This window comes from Acinonyx jubatus, chromosome B4 (assembly GCF_027475565.1).
Source record: "Acinonyx jubatus isolate Ajub_Pintada_27869175 chromosome B4, VMU_Ajub_asm_v1.0, whole genome shotgun sequence".
Lineage (NCBI taxonomy): Eukaryota > Metazoa > Chordata > Mammalia > Carnivora > Felidae > Acinonyx > Acinonyx jubatus.
This window is the reverse complement of record NC_069387.1, coordinates 121,342,034-121,355,260: the sequence shown is the minus strand read 5'-3', so window position 1 is coordinate 121,355,260 and position 13,227 is coordinate 121,342,034. Positions and strand designations below refer to the sequence as shown.

Below are 13,227 nucleotides of genomic sequence, written 5' to 3'. Positions count from 1 at the left end.
TAAATGTTTGATTTTTATGAGTTGGCCAACCCTGGAGGGAACTTTGGGAAAAAGATAGCCAGAGGGTGGGAGTACAAAGGGTCTGCACTTTATATCCTAAACTGAACGGTTTAAGTTCAAAATTTATGAAATGACTTGTTCGGTTTTTAAATAAAAATGTTAAGGCCAAAGTGTCAACTTTATTCCTGTTTCTCAAATCATGTTCAACCACCCCAGGTCCCCATTATGAAGAAAGATGATAACATTGATGTTCTCAGCAACCATACTTGAAAAGATATTACAGAATGTGCTATAAGAGCACATTGCTGATGCACTGTGAGGTTCAAATAGCTGATAAAACTCTTTTAGGTCATTATCACATTTCCTGTTGGTTACTAGATACTCTGGTGGTCTCTTGTGTTGGGACTTTCCTCACTCAGGAGGCTCACCTGTTATAAGCTGTCAGCAAATCATCAGCAGTTCTGTTTCTTTAAAGGAAGATAATAAACTTCCTGGGCAGCAAGATCTTGGCCAAAGTCCTCCCTGTAATTTTCTCTCCCAATGAACACCAGAAATGCCTACTTCGTCACGTGACCACCTTTGTTTAAAAGCTTGGCTCACAGTGTTCGGGCAGAGAATATAAACCACTTATAGCTCCGGCTGAAATTGTCTCCCTGGGAAACTGATGTGAAATAGGTTCCTCCTGTGAACGCAGCTTTATTTCTCACTCAAAGCCGAAAGGAATGTGCCTAGAAGACTGGTTTCAAATCTGTAGAAGTCCGTTATTTACAACCTGTGCAGTGAATGGCAAGAAACATAGAACAGGAAAGAAAGAGATCTGGAAACACAAATAATACAGCAGAAGAAAAAATGCATGTGCAGAATTTGATGACGCTGACCTCAAAAAGAAGAATCAAGACCATTTCCCTTTGAAGTAATCAGGTTGTTTTGGCCACAGTCCAATTTCTGTGTAACCCTTTTGCCTGCATTCTTTTTCCATTACTTTGAGTTGTTGCCCAAATCAGTTAATGTTCACGGTGGAATAAAAAGAACTGGGATGTTCCAATAAAAAAAAAATCTATTTCCTCTCAAGTAGGATATTGGTTGTTGAAATGTGATTGTTTCAACGTTAAAAATATGTTTTTGTGCTATAGAATAAAGACTTCTATGTGCTGATCTGATAGAGCAGTACAAGTTTTAATGAGGGAGAAGCAAGTTAAATCTGGGTAGAAACAACTTCCTTATGTCAGGATGACATATCTTTTTTTCCCCCCCAAGTGAGAATTCATGCCTTATTCTTAATTTCAGCAGACGATGAGTAATTTTTTTCTCATTGTGCTTTTTTGTGTTTTCTGATTTTTCAGAATTGAAACAAGTGTTATTTTCTAGTTGGAATAAGGCACTCTTAAAACAGTTTTAGAAGTAACCCAGAGGTATCCAGAGTGAATGTATTTGTTGATGCTTTGAAAAGGAACTGGATGCCATGATTGCCTTGGAAAGAAGGCCATTCCAGGGCTTGGGCTTCCTCAAAAAGATGTATGGGCACACGTCAGCAGCTCTGAAATGGCCTTATCCTTGCGGAAATGTCGAGCGATAGGCAAGATCTCACTTGTCATCACCACAGAATGTGAGAGGTGAAATATACAGCCAAGTAGAACATTTATCTCTTTCCTGAACGAAAGGAAGGAAGCCTTTGGAGACATTTGGTATGTTTGGAAGATGCAGATAAAGGGAAGTGTCCTTTTGCTCCAACAAGAGGATAGAAGAATGACCATCTGTCCGGTCCCTGCTTTTCACATACTTTGCTTCTCGGGCCTCAAGACGCAGCAGAAGGAAATGTGTGACCCCTCGAGGAACCGTGCACACTCAGTGGCAGGCAGGAGCCTTGCCCCATTCGCGCCTGGCACATTGTGATGGCATGAAGCCCACTGAAGATTTTGGATCCCGTTTGCCTGCTCATGTTTAGGAGTTACCTGCTGTTTAAGAAGGGCTCAAAGAAAGAATGCCACTTTATTTGGCTTTCATTTCATTAACAGTCTGTTTTGACTGTTACTCATTCATTTATTTATAAAACATTATTAAAGTGCCTTCTTTGTGTCCCTCTGTCAAGCACTCTCATCTACATTAATATTATAATATTACTACAGGTTTATAGAGTAGGACTTTGTACCCCCATTTGGCATGGCAGCAATTAACTCGCCCGGTGACAGAACTGGATTCAAGCCAAAACGTGGGAGCAGGACTAGTGTCTTTTTGTCCCCCTGGCTGTGGGGGACATTCTTTCTGTTCTGTTCTGTTCTGTTGCACATTGCCATTCCTTCTGTTGCACATGCTGACTTTGGTTGCTGTATCCTGGGCAAAGCCTTGTCTACAGGGGGTCTGTTCAATAACAGCATCAGATTAGTTTTTGTGGGTCAGAAAGAGAAAAACCAACCTAAAAGTTTTTGTATCATATCAGGATGTCTGTAAGAACTGGATGTGAGCATGATCACATCTGGAGCTAAAAAAGGTCTTGAAATCTGGAAGGATGGGTTAATCACTTGATTCTGTTGTAACACACGATCACGCAGTGCCCCCATGCTGGTGTGAACCCGACAGAACAGTCAATAGAGAGAAGGCCAGGATTTCCTGAACCCCAACCTTGACCTTTCCAGGATAAGGAGCATAACCCAGTCATTGACTGGGAGGGCTAAAGGGACCTAGCAATCAAGAGGGAAGTTAGAAACACATTTGGAGGATCTCCCTTTCCTTTCTTTCTTTTTTTATAAGCTCTGTTCCAGCAATGGGGCAGAGTAGAAAGACAGCAGGCTTTGGTGACAGGCAGCCCTGAACTTGAACTTGCTTTATCATTGATCAGGCCAAAAGAAATTGGTAAGATATCATCTTTAAATCTCTGATTCCTCACAGGCGAAATGGAGACAAAAATGTCTAACTCAAAGATGTGTTTTAAGAATTAAAGGAGGTAATACAGGCTGAGTACCTCTCTGGTGCCTAATGTCAGAAATGTTGAATAAATGGAAGTTATTATTTATTTTATCATTAGTTTAAACAACAACAACAACAACAACAACAACAACAACAACAACAGTGTAAGGGGAACCTGGGTGGCTCAATCGGTTAAGTATCTGACTCTTAATTTCAGCTCAGGTCATGATCTTATGGTTCGTGAGTTCCAGCCCCACATCAGGTTCCTCACACTGACAGTGCAGAGCCTGCTTAGGATTCTCTCTCTCTCCCTCTTTCTCTGCTCCCCCGCTCCCACCCTGCTCGCTTGCTCTCTCTCAAGATAACTAAATGAACTTAAAAAAAAAAAAAAAAGCAGTGTCAACATCAGGCAAGAAGGGCTCGACTGTTTAGAAGCCACATGGGAAAAAAAAAGACCAGGGAAATGAGCTAAACAGATTAGGGTTTCCTATATGTGACAGAAAGAAGTTTCTATTTTGCTATTTTGTTCTTTCTCTATACCTTTCTAAACTTTGCAAGCTGTGTGCAATTTGCTTGTATTATTTTAGTCAGAAAAAAAGAAAAGCAAAAGAGAACTAATCTGTCTCCTTAAATGGATTCTTTTTTTTAAAGTTTATTTATTTTGAGAGAGAGAGAGAGAGAGAGAGAGAGAGAGAGAGAGAGAGAGAATGTGAGCAGGGAGAAGACAGAGAGAGAAAGAGAGAGAAAATCCCAAGCAGGCTCCATGCTGTCAGCAGAGAGCCCGATGCAGGGCTCAAACTCACAAACGATGAGATCATGACCTGAGCTGAAACCAAGAGTCAGACGCTTAACCAACTGAGCCTTCTTGGCGCCCCTCTCCTTAAGTGGATCCTTAAGGAGATGTTTCATTACGCTGAAAAATGGGGAAAAATGGTAAATGCATGAATTAAAATGCCTGATTTTTTACTATCCAAGGGAAAAAAAGAGATTTTTCATAATTTGCCTATCCTAGCAAGGACCTAGTTACTACTTGAGTGTTAACATCCTTAATCATGATAGAAGTTCAATTTTAGCTCACAAATGTTATGCTTGACCACAGGAGTCTAACTATACCATTGGCTCAGATTTGGCTAGTAGTTTTTCTTACAGTGGAACTGGTCCTTATAGAGTTTGATTCCATCTTAAGATTAAAGTTTTAGTAGATTTAACTATTATTTCTGTTGTCAAACAATAACTACGTTCTTTGAGATGCTATAATAAAATCTCACCTTAAAGAAAATTGTACTTGGGGTTATAGTAGCCCAGAATTCTTACATCCTCTCTATGATCAGTTATCTTTTTTATAAAAATGGATATCCTTTCAATTGTCTCTTTTTCTGACTTGTAAGGGAATTCTCTTAAAGGGAGATCTCTAACTGGAGGAAAGCAGATTTCTTTGTAAAAGCTGACAGGGCAAGAAAGATTTTCTACATATAGACTGAGAAGGAATTTTCTAAAAAAGGTGCTGACACTCTCCTTTTATCAGACTTCCTTCCTTTCAATTTTCTGTGAAATGGGACATTGAAAATCAAGTGTCAAAGTCCAAGAAAAGTGCTGTGCCACTTACCCATGCAGTCTGGGCCCCAATGGCCTGGACAGCACTGAGGTTGGACATAGTCCTTCCTACAGATATGGCGGCATCCAGGGAGAGACAGCGAGTACTTCCTGATTTCAAAGGTGTACCTTAGGGAGGAAGGAGAAGACATAAACCCATGATCAGAGCAATTCAGTTAACTCTGGGCAGTGGGATTTTCCTAGATTTTTATTTAGGTCTTTCTTTACACTTGCCTATATTTTAAAAAGCATAGATTGAACAGAATTTTGCTGTCTAGGGAGAATAAAACTTAATCATGATTTACCTTTAATTGTATAAAATGGATGACAATGAAAATAAAAGTGAAATATCAGAGCACAATGAAAATAAAGGTGAAATGATGCCAGAAGTGGGGCTGGTAGATAAAGGAAATAGTGTTAGGCTCTGGGTACATGCTACCAGTGGACGTCACACTTGTCGCAGCTAATACAAGAAGGAAAAGATCGTAGGTTCTGGGATGCACAGGATCTCTGGATCAAACTGCCTAGGATGAGAATGTCTTTTGCAGGGACTCTATATGTAAACATTTCTGTGAGAGGTGGTGTAATGTAGTGGGCAATATATGTCACAATATCCTCAAGGGAGATGTAATGATGAATTCCTTAGAACAGTTTTTATACCATCTGAGGTACAGATCTGGAATAGCAATTCTATGGAGGCTAAACACCATTGTCTATTTTGATGGAATCTCTGCATGGATGGCTTATCCCAGGATTTGACTTTAGTGTATCTAGAGACGATTCTCCAGGAATATCATTTCTTTCAACTGGGCTATTAAGAATAGTGTGCAGGATGGCGCACTTGGGTGGCTCAGTCGGTTAAGCGGTTGACTTCGGCTCAGGTCATGATCTCGCGGTCTGTGAGTTCGAGCCCCGTATCGGGCTCTGTACTTATAGCTCAGAGCCTGGAGCCTGTTTCAGATTCTGTGTCTCCCTCTCTCTGACCCTCCCCCGTTCATGCTCTGTCTCTCTCTGTCTCAAAAATAAATAAACGTTAAAAAAAATTAAAAAAAAAAAAGAATAGTGTGCAGGTGAGTTTAAGGTTGTACTTCTAATCCAGTCCCTGAGCTACTGGCTTTATGGGCCGTCAAGATGGAGACAGAGTTGACAATTCCTCTGGAAGCTTAAGAATACTGGCAGGGGCATCTCTTCGCAAAGATGGGAAGAGGAAGAGCCAAGGGCAGAATGAAACATCCCCTCAGGGGCCAATCTTGGGTTTATTTCAGCATAAATGAATGACGGATCAAAGTCTTCAATTCTGCAACAGAGAGCACGAGTATAATAATCTTATCCTGTGTGTGTGTGTGTGTGTGTGTGTGTGTGTGTGTGTGTGTTGGAGGGGGGATGGTAGGGTGGGGTGGACATAACCAAGTGCCCACCTGGGCCATGAAAAAAAAGTTGCCAGTACAAAGAGGTCTTCAATAAAGCCATCGTATAATTTTAACCTCAAATCCTAAATCTTTATATACTTCCTAAGAGAACCTGGTCAAAATGGGTGACCATTTTGGTACCTGAATGGTCACCTGTTGCGAATGCTTGCTAATTCTAGGTCAGTTAGCCTTGGAAAGCTTTTTTTAAAATTTTTACTTTGAGAGAGAGAGCAAGAGGGAGAGCAGGGGAGAGAGGTAGAGGGAGACAGAGAGAGAATCTAAGCAGGTGCCATGCTCAGTGTGGAACCCAACCCAGGGCTCGATCTCATGACTCTGTAATCATGACCTGAACTGAATCAGGAGTTGGATGCTCAATCAACTGAGCCACCCACATGCCCCAGAAAGTTTTTATTAAAATTGATGATTTTGGTCATAGAATATATCGTGATCATATTAAGCAAACATGAATTTAAAATAGTGTAATATAACAGTGTTAAGTTTCCATTTTATACAAAATCAGAAATAGTACTGATCCTTCATCCCTGAATTAGGAATGAGCTCATTGAGAGATGTCTAATGTCTAAATCAGTAGACTTAGTACACTGAACATTGTGTTGACACTTGAGCTGTGTGGCTGCTTGCATTAGCCAGTAAGTGAAACTGCTCGTCTTTGCAAGGATTAGCCTTGAATTATGAGAGTTTTGAATCATTAGAAGACTTCAGCAATGCAATGCTCACAGAAAATGTATGAAGCTGTAACTCCTTTGTCTTCTCTCGTTAGGTTCTAATTAGTATCAGGATCCATAGCTGGCTAATAAGATGACTGCCGGATCCATGGCTTTTCAGTCCATGTTCTGACTAGAAACTTTCCAAATGAAACAAAACCCAGATTTTTAAAATAGAGAAGGGCACAATGAGGGGGAAAATGTTTGTGTGCCATGCAATATAGTCAATTTTGTATGGAAATGTGAATTAAAAATATATTTTTTAGATGCAAGGTTGTAAGTTGTGAGTTTGGATTGAATGTAATTCTAAAGTAAGGGAAAACTCACGGAAATGCTTTGTAGTTTTTGAGATGGGAAGTTTCCATTTAGATTCACAATCCCTTAAATTTCAAGACTTGAGTACATTTATTTTCTCATGAGTACCTGCAATCTCGAACCCCTACGGAGCCATTGGTAACCTTTGTGTAACCATCTGGGCACTTAATTTCTAAGTTGAGCAAGCAGGATCGGCACTCAGTCCTAATTGTAAGCAGAGATGTCTTATCACACCTTTTTGCCTGTGAAGACATAAAAAAAAAAATCAAGTCCCATTAGCAGAACCTTGGTTGGCCAATCTTTCCCATTGGCTTCATGTCCGTGGAATGACAGGGATGGCAACAGGTTGATTGGTAATGACTGGCTGGTTGCCTTCAACCTTATGTAGAAAGAGTGTTGGGATCAACAAGCAATGTCTGCCATGGCTGTAGGTGATGAAGGAGGCTGCTTGTACCACCTGTTTGCTGTCCTTGATCTAAAGTGTGGAATCCAATAAAGCAAGGTAACTTCATTACATACACTTACCCAATTGGGAATCCTGAAATATAGAGTACACTTTCCAAATGGGAAAAATTTTAAAGTGGTTATTTAGGGTCAATTGGTCATAGATCAACAGGTCTCAAGAATATTCTTTCAGCATTGATTCTACAGCAATAGTCTAGTCTGGGACTAGAAGCATATAGTTCCTGCTCCAAAGGTGTTTGCAACATTTTGATTAGAATTCAGCTAGACTATGGGCTCCAACAGGCAGTGATCTTTTTCTGTTTGGTCCTTGAATATTTCCCAAGCACATAGAACAGTGCCTGGTACATAGTAGTGCTTAGTAAAATATTTGTTGATTGAATGCGTTGTAGGAAATACAACAGACCCACTAGAAACAGTCACTTAGCAACATTAAGCAGTAGAGAATCAACTGCTAGTATGAATGATGCAGACCCACGTTGGCCCTGTCTTCAGGATCTCTCATTGTCCAAGATGTTGGTGGTGGTTCTCCCAAATAGATTTGGTCCCCTCTCTCTAATCTCCTTCATTTCCCATCAAGTTTAAGAAGAAGCAGTTTCATACAATGAAGAGAGACAAAATGTGGGAGTCAAAAAACCTAAGATTGGAATCAAGCTCTGTATCTTGCTAAGTGTACAGTCTTGAATGCATTCCTCACCCTTTGCCATCCTCTGTAAGGGGGAGGTGCAAATAATCACTCTCCAAGTTACAGAGACCTTTAAATGATATGTGCAAATTGCCTGGTCCAGTATCTGGAATATTTTAGGCAGTAAATGCTAGCTCCTGTAATGCTTCTCTGTCCCCACCTCTGTGTTTTGCTTATTGTCTCTTTTGATAGAAACGTGCTTCTTCCTCCTCTTGGCTCCCCAAACTTCATCTTTCAAGCCCCTGCTTAAGACACTATTTCCACAAAACCACACCCATCTCTCTTCCTTTTCTCAACTTCTTCTCTTCATGTGGTTGGCCAGTGGAACACATTTTGTTGTCTTTGTTTTCCATTTAAAAATCCCTGTGGGAGGGGACCCTGTCTCTTACTTCTTACTTACTCCCATCCACAAATAGCACACAGGCCAGCACTAGGTAGGGGTGGTGAGAATGTCATAACTACTTCTAAATTTACTGAAATATATAAAGGCTGCATAAGAAGAAGTCTTATTTTTGCAGAGAAATTTATGGTTATGCATACTTCCAAGAGCATCATCTAATTTGATCTTGACTATGCTGAAGATAAACAGGGAGGTATCATCATCCCCATTCAAGGGGGGAGAAAACTGAGGTGAGGGGAGGTTCTGTGACTTGCCAAGGCCACACTGTAAGCTTTTGGTCTTTTGATTCCTTTTTTTTTTAATTTAATTTTTTATTTTTTAAAAGTTACATCCAAATTAGTTAGCATATAGTGAAACAATGATTTCAGGAGTAGATTCCTTAGTGCCCCTTACCCATTTAGCCCATTCCCCCTCCCACACCCCCTCCAGTAACCCTCTGTTTGTTCTCCATATTTATGAGTCTCTTCTGTTTTGTCCCCCTCCCTGTTTTTATATTATTTTTGCTTCCCTTCCCTTATGTTCATCTGTTTTGTCTCTTAAAGTCCTCATATAAGTGAAGTCATATGATTTTTGTCTTTCTCTGACTGACTAATTTCACTTAGCATAATACCCTCCAGTTCTATCCACGTAGTTGCAAATGGCAAGATTTCATTCTTTTTGATTGACGAGTATTACTACATTGTATATATGTACCACATGTTCTTTATCCATTCATCCATCTATGGACATTTGGGCTCTTTCCATACTTTGGCTATTTTTGATAGTGCTGCTATGAACATGGGGATGCATGTGTCCCTTTGAAACAGCACACCCGTATCCCGTGGATAAATGCCTAGTAGTGCAATTGCTGGGTCGTAGAGTAGTTCTATTTTTAGTTTTTTGGGGAACCTCCATACTGTTTTCCAGAGTGGCTGCACCAGCTTGCATTCCTAGGTCTTTTGATTCCTTGATTAGCTTATTCCTCTTCCCTGCATGCTGTACAACGGCACATAGAAAAATAAAATCTGTTTTTATGGGCAGCTTTCATTTGATGATCATTATGAACCAAAATAGCCCTGGAATATTCTTTATGGAATAATAGTAAAAGCCACCCTTAGCTAGAGTTTGAATCAACTCCCTTTAACGGTCATGAAGCCTCTACATCTGTTAAAACCGGCTTTTCTTTATACTAGGTTTTCCCACTTAGATAAGTGGATGGAAGGACATTACTTTTTCTTTTCTTTCTCAAAAGGTCACGTTTAATACTTGCTTTTCAAGAAATCTCTTGACTTTCAAGTTGTCCTTTTCAAATGGAATGGCTTATTTGGTCTCTTATACAGTCTCCTCTGAAAAGCAAACTCAGCTTTAAACCTGGTCAAGGCCTGATTTCTGCACTTAAGCAAGCACTCGATGCTGCCGATGGTGATGATGATAATGAAGATGATGATTCTGGCTGTTTGTGGAACACTGTCAGGGGAGGAACTGCAGTTCAGAGAGATGAATTAACCTGCTCAGGCTTGGACCACTAGTAGGCTGTGGAGCACAGTGACCGGTCCTCAGACATAGTTGATAAACAAACGTATGAGAGCCACGGTTCAAACTCACCACTCTCAAACCTCTAAGCTGGAGCACGAAACCGTTATGCTAGCTTCCAGCATTTTCGTGAAAAGCATTATCAGAGGACATCCAACTGGCGTCGAGTCGGTAGGGATAAATATTTGCCTGGCTCAGATGCAGAATCATGTTTAAGTTTTATGATGAATAGAAATCATGCCTGGGGAAATGCATTTTAAATAAATCACTCAGATTGCCTTGTTCCTACCCCTCGTTTCGGCTGACCTAGCTGCACATCTGATACCCAACTTACTCTATTAAGACAGCTCACGTGAGGGGCGCCTGGGTGGCTCAGTCGGTTAAGCATCCGACTTTGGCCCAGGTCATGATCTCGCGGTCTGTGGGTTCGAGCCCTGCGTCGGGCTCTGTGCTGACAGCTCAGAGCCTGGAGCCTGTTTCAGATTCTGTGTCTCCCTCTTTCTCTGACCCTCCCCTGTTCATGCTCTCTCTCTCTCTGTCTCAAAAATAAATAAATGTTGTTAAAAAAAAAAAAAAGACAGCTCACGTGAGCCTGCTTGAGATGTTGGTGTTCCAGTGGGTTTCACGAGAGATGCTGACCCTACCACCCTGGGTACTTCTTTTTCGTTTTCTTTCTTTCTTTCTTTCTTTCTTTCTTTCTTTCTTTCTTTCTTTCTTTCTTTCTTTCTTTCTTTCTTTCTTAAATTTTTTTAATGTTTATTTTTGAGAGAGAGAGAGAGAGCAAGAGCGTGAGCAGGGGCAGGGCAGAGAGACAGGGAATCACAGAATCCAAAGCAGGTTCCAGGCTCTTGAGCTGTCAGTACAGAGCCTGACTTGGGGCTCGAATCCACAAACTGTGAGATCATGACCTGAGCTGAAGTTGGGAGCTTAACTGACTGAGCCACCCAGGCACCCCTCTTTTTCTTTTTTCATGTTTTATTTGTTTTTGAGAGAGAGACACAAAGTGTGAGCAGGGGAGAGGGAGACACAGAATCCGAAGCAGGCTCCAGGCTCTGAGCTGTCAGCATAGAGCTCAGTATGGAGCTCCAACCCACAAACTATGACATCATGACCTGAGCCGAAGTTGGACACTTAACCAACTGAGCCACCCAGGCACCCCTTTGGGTACTTCTACTACAACTCTGTGGAAGCTAGAAGGGATGAGTTCCTGATGCATTCTGTAACACTGTTTCTCAACCAGACATCACCTACAACTCCCTAGAACATCTGTCTGCTCATCTGTCTTCAGCCGTGGTTATTTTCTATATTCAAAATGATGCAATGGGAGGTATTCACAGTGAATTACTAACACAAAAGAAACCCCCCTGCCCCAGGGGGATACCAACATCTTCAATGGAAAGAGGAACATTAGCATGAGCGTCAGAGATCCTAACAACGGGGTTTGGCATAGGAATAGAACCAACTGGGTGAGCTCACCTTTGGAAAGATGGTTCACGACCATTAGGATCCTATTCTCTGCAGCCTTTCTCTTTATTTTATGAAGTCCAGAGAGTACCCTTTACCCATCACCACAGAGGAAAGCAAAAAGGTTTTTAACATATCATGAACATCACAACAACAACAAAAATGCGAGTCTCATCTTACCTGCTCTGTAGTTTCAGGCGGGGAGCAGAAATTTTGTACCACCAATCCAAGAAGAAAAAGCATGAACTTTTGTAGCATAGTGAGAAAATATTTGCTCCTTCTGGCTCCAGGCACCTGTCGGAACTATTCAGCTATTCTAACCTAGTCTGATGAACTCCTAGCGAATTCTCTTTCATTTCAGTGTTTGCTTTCAAATCCTTCCCCCTCTTTTTCCTGGATTGAAGCAGATGATATGTGAGAACTGCCTCGAGACAGGAAAAATGGCCAATTCAGGGGTCGTGGTGAAATTGGCCACTCTCGACTCTATATATGTCTTGGTTGAATGACAGGATATCCTGAAGGGGCTGAGGCGGAGACATGCTCTGGAATTTTTGTGCCTCATGCAACTCCCAAGAACGAGCTCCCACCTCCCAGGGCTCTGCCCATCCCGCTTCTGGTCCTGCCTGCTCCTGGACCCACGGCCCCATGGACACGTATCCAGCCACACCATGGAAAACTGCAGGCCCCTCTCTCCGAATGCAAAGTCCCAATCTTGGTGCCAGGCAGTATTTGTGGGAGTCCCCATAAACAAGAACGATCCCACAGAGGGAATGCTGCAGGAGTTCGGGGCTTTGACTTGGGAGAGGGTGGTGGCCGTCACTTTGGCACGGCTGCCAGACTCTGTTGCAAAAACATGTCTCTTTGTAGTTGCCAACAGGGGGCATTTCGATCTTCCCTTCCTCTCATCCATGTCACGTCCTAACAGATGACTGAGTGTATAGGTCTCATCTTACCGTTCAAGGTCTAGGTCAAATGCCACCTCTTTGGGGAAGACTTCCTGTCCTGCCCCTCCAATACCACCTGGGAAACCCTCCCAGCATTTTGCATGTAATACTAGGAAAGCCCAGTCACATCTGTCACAATCCATCTATCTGTATATCTGTCTCCCAGGCCCAATTGTGAATTCCTTGAGGACAGAGAGAGGCCTTCATCTTCTCTGTATCTCTAAGAGCCTGGAGCAGAGACCTGCATTTGAAAATAATAAAAACAAATAGTAACAGTCAACATTTGTTGAAAACGTTCTGTATGCTAGTCACTATTCTAGACTTCTCCATGGATTACCTTGTTTCATCCTCACAACTCTTAATGAAATAGTTATTTTCCCCATTTTACAGAGAAGGAAACTGAGGCAAAGAGGTTAGGCAACTTTTCTAAGGTCACACAGCTAGTAGGTGGGCATCCAGTTTTCAAACTGTGTGGCCCCAGGGTCAGTACTATGAACCACTCCCCTCTCCTGCCTGAAACAATGATTATTTAATGCATAAATAGCTAAGAGGTGGTGTTCCAGTCTCATGGAGTCTGATGGAAAAATGTCTGGCCCAGAACCAGAAAAGATAAAGTCTGGGCTTATCCACAAGTCAGGCATATGAGGCTGTGTTTCATGACACTGAGTTAACTGAGAGACTCATGCAGTTATAGACACTAGTTTTGGTTAAATAATTCTTCTCTCTCTGCAGTCCTTCTCTCTTTGAGTTTTGGAAATAACATTATATTATATGGCTCAATAATCTAAGAAACTTCCAATACAGACAGGCCCTT

General features: G+C 41.6%; 1 protein-coding gene across 1 annotated transcript in view; it reads right to left on the bottom strand.

Annotated features, from left to right (window-relative positions):
- The window catches only part of STAB2 (stabilin 2), a 165,129-nt gene extending 153,179 nt beyond the window's left edge, over positions 1-11,950 (bottom strand). The window contains exons 1-3 of the mRNA XM_015068803.3: positions 11,650-11,950; positions 7,055-7,188; positions 4,511-4,626 (exon numbers count right to left, since the gene is read on the bottom strand). Coding sequence (XP_014924289.2) covers positions 4,511-4,626; positions 7,055-7,188; positions 11,650-11,727 — 328 coding nt within the window. The 5' untranslated portion in view covers positions 11,728-11,950. The remainder of the gene's footprint in view (positions 1-4,510; positions 4,627-7,054; positions 7,189-11,649) is intronic.
- Between the last annotated feature and the right edge of the window lie 1,277 nt (positions 11,951-13,227).